At 39.7% G+C, this 13,520-nt stretch overlaps 2 protein-coding genes across 2 annotated transcripts; one reads left to right on the top strand and one right to left on the bottom strand.

The window, feature by feature from the left end:
• Positions 1-3,304: 3,304 nt before the first annotated feature.
• On the bottom strand, positions 3,305-11,798 carry zcchc4 (zinc finger, CCHC domain containing 4). Its single transcript, XM_062444830.1, has 13 exons — positions 11,604-11,798; positions 11,066-11,184; positions 10,900-10,982; positions 10,423-10,695; positions 9,611-9,691; positions 6,106-6,178; positions 5,856-6,006; positions 4,869-4,969; positions 4,507-4,628; positions 4,086-4,161; positions 3,936-3,987; positions 3,661-3,808; positions 3,305-3,549 (listed from the first exon to the last, which is right to left on the bottom strand). The coding sequence occupies exons 1-13, from the start codon at positions 11,689-11,691 to the stop codon at positions 3,426-3,428; spliced, it is 1,491 nt and encodes a 496-aa protein (XP_062300814.1). The 5' UTR covers positions 11,692-11,798; the 3' UTR covers positions 3,305-3,425.
• On the top strand, positions 6,903-9,504 carry si:dkey-219e21.4 (E3 ubiquitin-protein ligase TRIM62). The gene is made up of 6 exons (XM_062445334.1): positions 6,903-7,118; positions 7,983-8,072; positions 8,190-8,420; positions 8,520-8,539; positions 8,631-8,761; positions 8,915-9,504. The coding sequence occupies exons 1-6, from the start codon at positions 6,903-6,905 to the stop codon at positions 9,502-9,504; spliced, it is 1,278 nt and encodes a 425-aa protein (XP_062301318.1).
• Positions 11,799-13,520: the final 1,722 nt, after the last annotated feature.

The raw sequence follows: 13,520 nt of genomic DNA, 5'->3' as shown, positions 1-13,520 counted from the left end.
TGATATTAATAAAGAAATGTTATATTTAAAATGTACAATTCAGTGAAAACTGCAGAAAGGATTTGTGACCATTTATAATTAAACACTGACATAGTGATAATCTGCTTTAATAACAGAGTTGTTTTTGCTGGTTTCTCCACATAGTATGTATGTTTGAGCATGAAGTGTTAACTGAACATATAGTGTTTACTGGACTCAGAGCTACAACACAATGACGAGCTGTACAGCAGTTTGAGTGAGTACCTCATGTCTGATGGCTACTTCAGCAGAGTCGCTCAGTGCCAAGATGAAGACATTGAAGACACAACGGCCCTTAAGATCCTCAAGAAGAGGAGCAATTGTTCCCAGGAGCCTGACAGACAGTTGGATCACCTGAGTCTCTGAGTGTTTGAGCAGCACATTTCATTACATATCTAACATTAACTGTAAGCTGTATCACCATTCTAATGTCTCCTTATTTCTGTCACGCTGGCCATGCTGAAGGTCTTGATCTGAGGTCTCAATATGCTCCTTATTATTTTGTTCTATATGACTTCTGAACACAGGGGGAAGACATGTCTTGCATTTGAAATGCTGGACAAGAATCTTCTCCAGCTGCTGAGGGAGACATTGTGGCAACCTACTCTCTCTTCAGCAAATCAGACCCATCACAGCACATGTATATGGCTCTGACCAGTTTAAGAAAAAGCTATGATAGAGATGCATCAGTGGAAGTAGCGCACCAGTATTTGGATGGAAAAATTCTGAAGCTGTCTTTATTTATTCCTCTGTCCCTGCAGCTGGTCTCCGCACTTGGAACTCTGAAGACTGCTGCTGTGATTCATACAAATGTCACATTGCGGAACATCATGCTGGTCAACCAGAAACAAACACCCTCCAGAGTCAAAGTCACTGACCTTAGTTCAGCCAATGAAGCTGCTGAAATCAAGCGTAGTGATCTCATGTAGCCTGTTGCATACAGGTGAGTTACACATTTGTCTTTACAGAAATTAATTGAAATGAATATTGTAGTATCTTCTCATTGAGTTATAATGTTATAAATGATGAATGATAACCACTAACGTGAAACTGTGCAGGAAGTCTTTGTCATATCTTCTAAAAATGGGTTCACACCGAGAAAACTGCTGATAAGGATCAAGAGATTCTTTGGCAGGCTGTTTAGGACCCTAAGCTTCTGTATCTCTGTACATGTTGATGAATAATTCCAGGTAATCACTATTTGGTGGAACTGTTAAATATATACTATGCATATTTGAACACAGCAAATTTGAATGTGTTAAGAAGCACTAACTTATACTTAAAGACGTAAAGAAATAAAGCCCTGTAACGTGGTTTTAAAGAGTATAGCAGATACTGTAAAGTGCTGGACAGCAACATACCAGCAAGAGTTTGTGGCTTTTAAGAAAATACTGTAAAATCAGTCACTGCATATATCCACAGTGAGGGGAAGTGTTCCTGTGTCTGGTAGCCTTCAGCATTCAGACTGGGTAAACATCACTGAAAGCAGGTGTGTGTGTGTGTGTGTGTGTGTGTGTGTGTGTGTGTGTGTGTGTGTGTGTGTGTGTGTGTGTGTGTGTGTGTGTGTGTGTGTGTGTGTGTGTGTGTGTGTGTGAGACTCACGATGAATCTGTCTTTTCATGGTCATCACCATAAACATATACAGTACGTGTTTCTGGCAGGATGTTGTATATACCTATCTATCTACTTTATAAGACACTCCTTGTTTCACTGGAAGCAATCAGGGTGTGTGTGTGTGTGTGTTTCAGCAGTGTCACTGGGGAGTGGGACTGTCACACTCAGACAAAACCAATATAGCTGTATTTGTTGTATTATCAACAAAACCTATACTGCATGTACACATAAATCCCAGTGAAACAATGACCACTAAATAACAGGTTATTTGGCAGAAACACGCAGTTATAAGCAGAGTAGGCTTTAACAATACTGCCATCTGGTGGCCAAAGCTGAACTCAGCAGTACAATCAGAAAGTAACACTATGCTGTTCTTATATGTTGCTGTTTTTGGCTCACGACTTAGGGTCAGTTCAGGTTGCAGGATGTCAAATTCAAGAGTCTTCAAGACAACCCCTCCGGAATATAACTAAGAGAAGGAAAACCTGTCAGTCCAGCCAGTCTGACTGATTGTGCTAATGACTGTTCTCTGTCTTGAGCTGCATTTAGAGACTGGTCATAAAAGTACTATTTAAGATACTTGTCAGTTGTGTTCAGTAAAGACTACTGGATTATATTAGTTTACACCCTGTTTGGTAAGAGTGGGCAAGTTTAGACCCCTAAAACTGAAGAAATTAGTGAACTTTTAAGAACTAATTAATAAAGGCCTTTATACTTTCCTAGTCTTTTTGGGGACTCGCATACACCACAATGCAAAACCAGAGATTACACATTTTTAACAAGGTGTAAAAGTGCAGACAGTTAGTGTTAGACATATTTAACCCTGCACTAATTCATATTTCTACATTTAAAATGGATTAAAAAACCATGTATAATGTCAAAGGTGTTGCTCACAGTGATGAGTACACAGAGAACGATCACTGCAGATGTCCGTCTCCTCAGTTTTACAGTGCTAGCCCTCCTGTTGTCCTTGGGTCAATTTTAACTTGGGAAGTGTAAAACCTGTGGTAATACATTGAAATGAATTTGGCTAAAAAGGTGCAACACATTAAGTGATAATGTATACCTTATGCTTACCTTAAACTGGGTCAATGGGTAAAACACCAGATAGAGGAAGTCTGATTCTCAACTAGTCATAAACTAACCAATATAAAAATATGACAAAACTACTGAGTAACTTATATCATATACAAGGCAAGGTTATTGGATTGATTTAAGCCAGTGTTGCAAATGTCTAGGACTCCCTGATTATCACTGATATACAACAGGTGTGCAGAGTTTGGTCCTCATCAGAACAGAGCTACACAAGGAGTAAATGTGAACTTAAAACTATAAATGGGACACAACTTAAAATGTATTCTAATGTTACTCTGTACGTGCTGGATCTGTTAAATAGGTAACTGCTTGCTAATACATTAGCCTAACAAGGTGATAAAATGTAATGTTTTATTTATAGCCTATTCTACTGCATACTGCCCCCAAGTGGCCAAAAAAGCAACTTAACGCCTCTTTAAACTGTTCTTCACTACAAATGAAAAGGTAAGGAGTTGATATTAAATGAAAGGATAAGAACAGGTATGTCTATTCTTGAGATGTGATTTTATAAGTATGAACCCTCAGATTAGGGCTGCTGAGGCAAATGCATCACAAATGAGTACGAGGTCAATTCTCTTTATATTATTTTTATTCCACTGCAACAATTGTTAACACTGTAATAAACTGGGATTGGAGTTTAAACAAAAAGAAAATGCTTTTGACTGCACGGCTGACTTGACACTGCATGAACACCGAGCTCACTTCGACTGAGCCGCTGCCTTCTTTGCTCTGCGAGCTGCTCCAGACATCCTCTTAGCTTTGGGCTTGAAGAGAGGACGATGGGATACATTTTTGCTTCCGCTCTTGGCTTTGGTCCAATGACTGCATAGTTGAAACATAGACAGACACATGCAGAGGAACAAGTTAAGACGTGTAAATATTTAATCGTATTGGTGCGGTTATCCATAATGGGGGCCTGTTCTCTGAACTCACTTGCTGATCCTGTGCGAGTCTTTGAGAGGGCAGCCTTTGCGTTTGTGCTTCAGGCTGCCACAGTTGAAGCAGCCCTCCTTTCCTTGGCTGAGGCCACATGGGTGGTCTGGGAGGGCACAGTGGCCACAAGACTGACAGTGTCTCCATGCTTGGAAGGGGGGGAAAAAAGTAAAACCCTCAATAAAATTCAGAATGCCATGCCAAAACCCAACTTGTAGTTAAATGTGCATCCAAATTCTGAATGACATGATTACTGTGTGTATAAATATACATACATGGTTTCACACATTTCCCACATGCTGAGCAGTGCTTCCAGTCACGACCATCCTGGAGACACAAAGAAGAATTGGAAGTTGTAGCATATTTGCAAATTACAAAGAATCAGCAACATAAAGAATAATGTATGTAATGTTGTGGTATTATACCTTGGATGGGCAGACGTTACATTTAGCGCAGTGCTTGTTGAGGGACCAGACGTATCTCTCACATATAGAGCAGAATCTATAAGAATGAAGAGCAGATGCATCATCACTTAACACAATATTGATATAAACTTCATGTTTTTTCACCCTTTTACAGTTTAAAAAGTATTCATTCAATCTTGGACTAAAAACAACTGAAAATTCATACTAGCAGAGTTTTTAAAATGTATGTTGTGTAGAGGAACATCATAACCCCTGTTTCCAGTCCAGGATCAAACAACTGAACAATCTCCATGACAACTGAGCAAACTTGAGCTGCTGATCAGGATCATTAGGTGGAATTGAAAGCTGGAGGAAAAACTATTGTTTCTATGGTTAATGATGAACTTTGATGCTCAACACAACAGAGTGAGTGTGTTGGTACCTGTAGCCCTCTTCTTTGGGAAGAACGATGTCTTTGGGAGAGATGTTCGTGAACAGCCTGACAGGAGACTGCTTCCTGCCTGTCTTCCCATGCTTATACAGAGGATGGTTGTCATAGTCAACCTGGTGAGACAAATAATACATATTTATTGTATTGCTTATAGTCCACAGTAGCAGTTTAGGTCATATACATTTGTTAAATGCTTGATACGGACCCATCAACAAAACCCAGATACAGCACATTTGTATCAAACAGAAAAGAGTTCTTGAGATGTATTCTTATATCTTACTGCAAGCTTCTTGAGGCTAAATCTGCTAATCATCCTTAGGAGTCATTAGCTAAAACAGGTATTCTACTGGTACCTGGTAGTCCAGCATGATGAATGAAGTGAGACACTCCAGGATACGAGGCTCAAAGAAGTATGGGAAGATCCAGATCATTGGCATGTCCACGTCACTGTTGTCTACACACATAAAACATATCAGGTGTTAGCTTCGGACACTGGACTTGTTCTTCATTTTAAATAGAAGTATCAGAATCCTTTTCATAAAACAAACTGAGCCTTGACGTGAACATTGAGGCAATGTGCAAAAAAGGGCAACATTTTCAGAGGAGGCTGTATATCTTTAGTGTTGACTGGAAGTTGAAGTTAGCACTGTGGGTTTACAGTTTACAATGCTAACACTGGCAGGGTTACCACTCTAAATGTGTGGTTACTTTTACAACAATGGCTCCTTATTTTCAGACAGAGGTAAAACAAAAGCAGACCTCTAATTTCTAGCAGGCGAGCAGTGATTTTGCTACTAAAATGACGCAGTGGTCCTGGAGGAAATGTGGAAAATGTATTCAATTCAGTATTATATGAATTTAAAACTGCTCTATGAACTTTAAGCCCTGAAAGTACAGTCTAAAGCTGCTCTATGTGAAAAATACCCTGAGATAAGTTATGTTTTGATTTGGCCATTTTTCTCAACATTTATTAGATATTTATTGTAAGGTTTAAGGGTGAGGACTAATGATTAGCTTGAGTCATTGTGTGTAAAACTCCCTAAATCTTATACATACATTACATTACCTGTAACCCTAATAATGAAGCAGATATTTATGAAATATGGCTACAGTTTACTCCATTCTTAACACTTTTGCGTTCACATTATTTGGCTTTGAGATTTACTTTTGTATTGTATTTGTGTTGTATGTATAGTCTTTGCAGATTCATATTTTTATTGTGTTTTATAGTTTTTTAACTGCAATGAAAATCTGAAGAACAGAGCAAAATATGTGTATATTTTAATAATAAAGAATGGAATTATTATTAAAAAAGAGTCACGCTCCTCAGTGACACTGACCAGAGCTCTGCAGCTTCCTCCACGTCTGTGAGATCAGAGAGAAACTGCTCGCCAGAGGCTTCACCAGGCCACCGAACGGAGGGTCAGCCACCATCACCACCTTCTCCCCATCAGACTCTTTGAGAAAGGCCTGCAGGACTGCACTGGAGGCCTAACAATCAACATATCCTTATTATTATTATTATTATTATTAAGCACTGGAAACCAAACACATGGAAAATAAGTGTTTTTTTTTTTTTTTTACTCCTACCTCTCCATCAAAGAAGTGATGATTGAACATATTGTAGTGACAGAACTCATCCTTGTTGTAGAACTGAGCATACCTGAAACATAAAGAAATCATACGCTGTGTTATTCAGTTCTAAAAGGTTATTTCTGTTCGGTTTCATTTGTGTAATAGCGAGCTAGGAAAACAAGAGCAAGTCTAAACTTATCTAATGTACATACACACACACACACTGTGGATCCTGAGGTGTGTATCTAGGTGACGATAAGGTGTCTGAGTGTGTGTTGCAGGCTGAAGCTTGTAATGCATGAACACACCCTCTCTAGCTTGCACATTCTTTACAAACGGCAGAGACGGAGAGAGCAGACCTCAGGTAAGCACTGCTGGGAAAACATTATATAAGTATGTTGAAAAGAAGTCTTTATTTGACTATGCATTATACTGGTTTAACAGCATATAGAGGACTTAAGGTTATTCCATAGGAAGTGAGGACCTAGCTAAAAAAACCTATAAATAAATCTAAATGCACAATATTCAGACAGCTGTGAAAATAACTTTCTGCTTGATTTACTTTTTGGATTGTTTTTTTTGTAAATCCGCAGTAAAAATGAGACCATCACTCGGACAGACTCTTTGCAAACAGCTGACTTTTCTATCAATATACAGTTTGTTTGTTTCTTACAGACTTGACAAAAAACCTGAAAGACTGGTTCACTCTGCAAACACAGCCGATGTACAAACACATAGAATGCTTGAGATAGTGCAAAAGTAGTAAAAAATACATCAGGTAGATGTTTAACATGTGTTTGTTTTCCTTAGAAATGGCAGAAAAGGAAGCAATATCTGTTGGTAATAGCCAGTCAACAGAGGCTCGGACAGTACAGAGTGGTCTTGCGGCGCCCTCTGTGGGAGCTCAGAGTGTACTGCAGGACGGACTGACCTTTACACTGGACTACAACAGTGACCAGGTTGTTCAGCCTTTCCCAAGATCACCAAAACTAAAGAAGAAGATAGCCAAAGCTGCACAACCCTCCCAGGTAATGATGAGATGATGCGGTGAAGCAGTTTAGAGATGTAAAGTATTTCACAAAGTCTCTCTTCTACTTTCTTCTCTTAAAGCACAATCAGCCACACCAGTGAGGTTCACAATATTGTGAGAGCACAGACTAGAAATTAAAACTGCAGTACAGTGGCCCAGAGAGCTTAAAGGATAGGGTCACAATTTTTCAATTGTCTAATGCCCATTTGAACATTGAAACCTTTTGCTGTAATCGTTCGTCCTGTCCATTGGAAGACCATTAGAAAATCCCTTAATAATGCACTTAAAATCTAAATGGTGGGGGACAAAATCCGCAGTCCTTGTTTTGAGCAAAAATGTATTTAAACTTTTATCTGAAGGTAATATAAAGCCTCAGCTGTCCCACTTCCACATCCAGCATTTTTAGTTAAAAAAAAAAAATACAAAAGGTGGTGGAAGCACTAAAAAGACTAACACTGGAACATATCTACTTGACTGTGAATTTTGTCCTCCATCACTTACATTGTAAGTGCATTATGAAAGGATCTTCTAATGGTCAGTATAAAGAGGGATTGTGGCAAGAAAAACATGTTTTAGTGTTCATTTGAACTCCTGACTGTTGTTTTAAGACAGACTTTAAAAATTGTGAACCTGTCTTTTAATACATTGCCACTTAAAAAACACATGGAAATAACAAATGACAAAACACAAGCAAATGAAGAAGATATCTTCACTAGGACATAATAAATACATGCTAGGTTTGTAGGTTTTGCTGTTTTTCTTTCGTTTTCCTAGTCCAACTTTAACCTTGTCCATGTCTGCATCCACCCCTAAGCTTACTGAAAGGTAAATCCTTGCATGCACCTTTCCTCTGTAGGAGCAGTTATCCAGACTTATAGAGGAACTGCAGGCAGAAAGAACCAAGAGTGAGGCTCACATCCAGTCTCTGAAGAAACGCAAGGCAGATCTGTCTGTAAGTATGGAACCAGGTGCCCCCAATACGTTAAACAGTTCCTATACACATAAGACCACCAACATGGAAGACTGAAAGTAGCTTGATGCCCCTTATGCTCTCCATTTCCCCCTGAAGAGGAGCACTGATGTGATGAAGCAGAAGGTTCGAGAGCGTTTCGAGCGCATACGGCTCATCCTGAAGCAGGACGAACAAGCGGTCTTGGACTCTTTGGAGCTAGACCTGAGGCAGACCAGGACCAGACTGGACCAGGTTCTCAAGGGCTGGACACAACACGTGGACCAGGTCTCCAAGAGCATCAGCAGCACCCAGACAGCACTAAGCAAGAGCCCCGGGGCAGACAGTGAGGTGGGACTCTCCATGCCAACACAGTCAGATAATATAGTGACAGAATGTAATTGTCTGTTGTTTTCATCACTATTTCTCTCTTTGTGTCTCTTTTCTCAGGGTGTGTCTGAAAATCTGAGGTAAAACTGCATCATTAGATAAAAAGTTTAAACTATTTCCCCCTCTCTGTTTAAACCTCTCCGTTTCACTTTAATCTGATCTCTCTCCCAGTCATAAGAAGCCAGATGCCTCTGAGAGGGAAATCCGACTGAATGAAGAGAGATTTGAAAGGCTCCTAAAAACATTATCCTCCATCTCCAAAAGCCTGAAAGCCCAGCTGCAAAGGAAGACTCTACTGTTAGGTACTGAGATGATCATTTCTACATGATATCGGGCTAACTCATTTAGGGCAGCAGGATGTTGAAGTGAATAAAGTTTGGTTCTTTGTGTCTACACATCCAAGAAAAAAGATCAACATGTCATCTGCATATGTGGATTCTGTGTTTGATTTTTAGATTGGTTGCCCATGGTGATTGACAGGCAAACGTGCCATGGACAGATAGTGGTGACCTCAGAGGGGCGTGGTATGTCCTTCTCAGGCACCGTCCCCTCTGTTCCTGAGCACCCCCTGCAGTTTGATAAGGTGTGCTGCGCTCTGGGCTCATCTCCTGTCACAGTCGGACAGAGCTACTGGGAGGTGGACGTGCGCTGCTGCTCCACCTGGGCTGTGGGTGTAGCCTACAGCAACCTGGTAAGAAAAGGCCGGGACAAGGGCGCCAAACTAGGTCGAAACAGGAACTCGTGGTGCGTGGAGCTCCGGAACGGGCATCTGTCTGCTTGGCACAACGACCGGCATGTGGCGTGTCAGGGTGTCAGGCAAACGCTGGTGGAAAGAGTAGGAGTGCGGGTAAATTACGAAAAGGGCAAGCTGACGTTTTACGACGCGGACAGCATGTTTGTCTTGCAGACGTTTTCTGCAGCCGTGACGACGGTGTTTGACCGGGCTCATCACCAGTTCACAGCACCTCTGTACCCCGCCATACGCTTCCTGAGACCACCAGAGAACCAGACCTGGCCAAACCACCTGCAGCTCTGTCACCTATGATGCTGCGGTCATCCGTCAGAGAGTGATGTGGAATGTTTTACTAATGATTATATGTGCTATCTTTCCTGTCCATGTATATATATCTTAACGATTATAGCAAACCAACCTGAAGTCGATGTCCAGCAGGAGACTCTTCATTGGTTCATGTTTCTGTTCCAGGTTCCTCAGCTTGATCAGCTCGTGAAGTCTAATGCAAACAGCAAGAATCATTACTGATTAAAGCACGAATAAAAAATGATTTAAAACAGTGTTTCAGACCTCAGTTATTTGACATAAGTTTGACCGATATTAGTTTTTGAGGATCAGTTATTTCCAGTGTTCACAAGTTTGACCAAAAATAAAAATGTGGCCATTAAGTGACCATTAAAACCTAGGGCTGGGCAATATGGCTGAAAACTGTATCACGATAAAAGTGTTTCATATCAGTTGATATCGATAATTATTGATTTTTTTAATGACCTATTTAAAATAAGCTTCCTTCCTCTGATTTTAATCACCTGTTATCAATCAAGGTGGACAGGGAAAATAAAAGGCCAACACAACCATGAAAAGCACTCAAATAAATAAATGTACACATACTGTCCCATGCTGGGGAAAAAAACGTTTCTATTAAAGACTGGTTTATATGAATGCACCAGTAGTTATTCATTTATAAACATATTTTTATACTTTTTGTTTATGGACTCACTGCCAGATAAACGCCCACACTTCTCAAATTCAAAGATAGCTATTTTTAAGTTTGTGATGCCAACTCTTCCAAATCTGTAGTTTCTACAGCTGATGACAACCCTATGACATCATCAGGGTTATTTTTTCAGATTTGACAGAAAATATTATACAACTGATTTCACAAGCTGAGCAGTTCTCCTTAACTAAATTGGTGGCGTGACCCTTTAAAACACTCAGAAATCTCCTCACCTGGGTGTTCCCACACACAGCACCTTCCTGTATCCCAGACCGACCAGGGTATCCAGCAGAAAGTGTGAGCTGCGGTCGGTAAACAGGTACTGGGCGTTGCTCTTCTTGTTGAGCAGCGGACGCAGCAGCACGCTGGGCCTCGTCAGCTGAGCCGCTGTGATGGCTTTGGATTTGTGGGAGGAGTGGGTGCTGAGATCTCCCGGTAGGAGCAGCATCTGACAATCCTCGCAGAACTTCTTCTCGTGCAGCTGGAGGGACGCAAACTTTTTGAACCTGAGGGACGATTTACAGGCAATGGAAGAAGTGTCACTTAGAGTCATCATTTTTTTGAATGGGAGTTTTGAATTTGGTTGTGTCAATCTGACTTTAAACCCATTTTAATCCTGTAAAAGGTCATTCAAATCAGGCTCATAATTGCTTGCATGGAGACAATATGAAACAAATTAATACATACAGTGGAGGCAGTTGACTTCTTACCTTTTAATGTACTCCTTCTGGCTGAACTGGGGCCTCTTTGCCTTGTTCTCTGCCTCTCTGGCCAACAACCTGGCCTCTGACACCTTCAAAATAAAGTTCATTCAAATAAGAAAGTGTGTATTTGACATTTTGATATAGTGACACAAATAAATCCATAAAACCTTACCTTGTCATCTTCCCACTGGAAAAAGTTGCAATCTTTTCTGTCTCTGCAGGCTGAGCAGGCATAAAACCTCCGGCCTTTCTCATCTCCTTTGGCAACTTTCTCAAATAACAACGTTGGACCTGACAGACACGCACACATTAGGTTATGTTATATTAAGTCATCAACGGGCCAGGGACCAAACTCCATTCAAAAAAAGGCTGTAAAAATTAATCTACTGGTATTTTCATAAATTCTCAAAAGTGCATCCACAGAATAAATAACCATAAAGATGCAAAACATTTTTAACTACAACTCGGCTTACATGTCCAACTATTACTGCCACTATTGCCTGTCAAATTACACTTATATATATATAGTACCATAAAGTTATATGTCATTGAATTTGTTTGGGATATATGTATGCCGAATTTATCGAAAGACACTATTTATTCATATAGTTTCATTTAAACATTTAAACATGTTATAAAGTATGTACTAAAAAGCAAAGTAACTTTAAAACACGTGATTTTTTGCTGGAGTTTGGTTTGTTCAGTCTTACCATGCGGGCAGCACGGAGCTGTTTTATCTCCCTCTGGAATAATCACTTCTATTCCAAAAGACTCGTCGGCAGTTGCAGATGTGTCCATGTCGATAAACAGGTCGCACGGTTAATAAACTTCACTTTAAAATGTGTTAACAGCAGACTTCAGCTCATGGATGTATTAAGTGTTTTAAGTGGAAGCCATGCTGTCTCTAAGCGGCGCGCGCGTGTGACGTCATGAATGTTTTGTCGCGGTAAAAGTGCGTACGTTTGTTTGGTAAATTGATCACAACCAAAGCAGCGTCATAAATGCTCTATATATGACTCTCATCTCATTATTTACTCATTTAATATCAGTCAAACTGCTGTTATTGTACTTTAGTGTAAAATCATTATGACTGCATCTGATTTCATTGTAATGGATACATTTCCATAGCAACAGTCATCAGGATATGGGCTAAAATGGCTTTTTAATATAAATATGTTTATTCATAAATTCTTTAAATGTTCTTTAGTAGGCTTCCTGACTTTATCATACATAATAATAAATAATACTGATCATGGAAGACTGTAATATGCATTTAAAAATTCTATAGCTAATTAAGGCTATTTTTTTTTGTTTAGTTAGAATGGTTTGTTTATTTATTTATTGAAATTATTGTTTACCCTGTCAATATATATGGTTAAATATTCACACCTTTGCTTTTCCATGCACAATTTACATTCTGTGTGAAGGTAAATTGTCACCTTTCTTGTTACTTGTAACACCTTAGTTTTTTTTTTAATGTTTGTGTTTAGCTTTTGTAGGTTTCTTTACTCTTCAGTCTTTATATTGTATGTCTCACCATAGCAGGGCCACACAACGAGCCTTAATGGGTTTTATTGGCTGCACATTTCTCTTTTGTTAATTACTGTTTTTCTTTTCTTAATGCCAAAAATTCTACATGTATTACTTTTTTGGATTATGTTCTTTTTTCTTTATGCAATTAAAAACAATTACGCTGCAGCTGCTTTCCCATGTCTGTTGATACTCTAGAATAATAGCAGTGAGAAATGTGTCACAGAAAATAGAAAGCCATCTCATTCCTGAGGGACTGTATTAGCTCAGACTTGGTAACAGGATCAGACAGATGTGCTCGACATAAAAGTGTTCACAAAAACAGTGATCCATAATTCAGCCTGTTTAGAGCTGACATCTTCCTCCAGTGTCTCCGCCTCATTTGTTCCCAAAAGGCATTTAATAAATCACTGACCCAGTTATAAAGATGATGCTTTATGATGATGATGCTTTATAGCAGTAAATAAAAATAAGAGCATGTGTTCAACATCTTAAGTGTTACTGAGATGGAATTTTAATAGACATTATATGAAACTGATTATGTGACATAAAAAAAATCATCACTGCCAGTCCCTCTGTCACAATGCAGTTTGTTTACGCTGAACTTGTAGTCCAAAATCAACAGCACACTCCGCATTGAAATGGTTGTTTTGCCCCTTAAAGACTACATTTCCCATGTATCCCACAGCTCAGTGCAGTGGCGCTGCCAGCACAGGGATGGTCGGTGCAGGAGCAGCCTGCTGGATGCTGAAGCAGCGCAGAGACAAGCTGCTGGATGTTACCTACAATAAGACAGGAAGCTGTGCGTGAGTTCCTTCAGCAAGAAAAGCACACATTTTAAACCCGTGATGACGATGGAGAATGCAATAATAAGCATGTTGAACAAAATGACAGCAAAATACTCACAACTGCACAAAACTTGCATTGTCAAAGAAGATATTTTCCAGATGTGGCAGATGTGGTCTCAGTATGAGGTTGGGCAAGTGCCATGAATTTCTTTTGGTAGCCAACTGATACATATGGAGTGGATCAATTTTGTTTTATTTTTCAAAGCAGAAATGTGTGATTGTTTTTTCACTGATTCACTGTAATTCTGC

The sequence above is a fragment of the Scomber scombrus genome, chromosome 23, assembly GCF_963691925.1.
Source record: "Scomber scombrus chromosome 23, fScoSco1.1, whole genome shotgun sequence".
Classification (NCBI taxonomy): Eukaryota; Metazoa; Chordata; class Actinopteri; order Scombriformes; family Scombridae; genus Scomber; species Scomber scombrus.
This window is presented reverse-complemented; position numbering and strand designations above follow the sequence as displayed.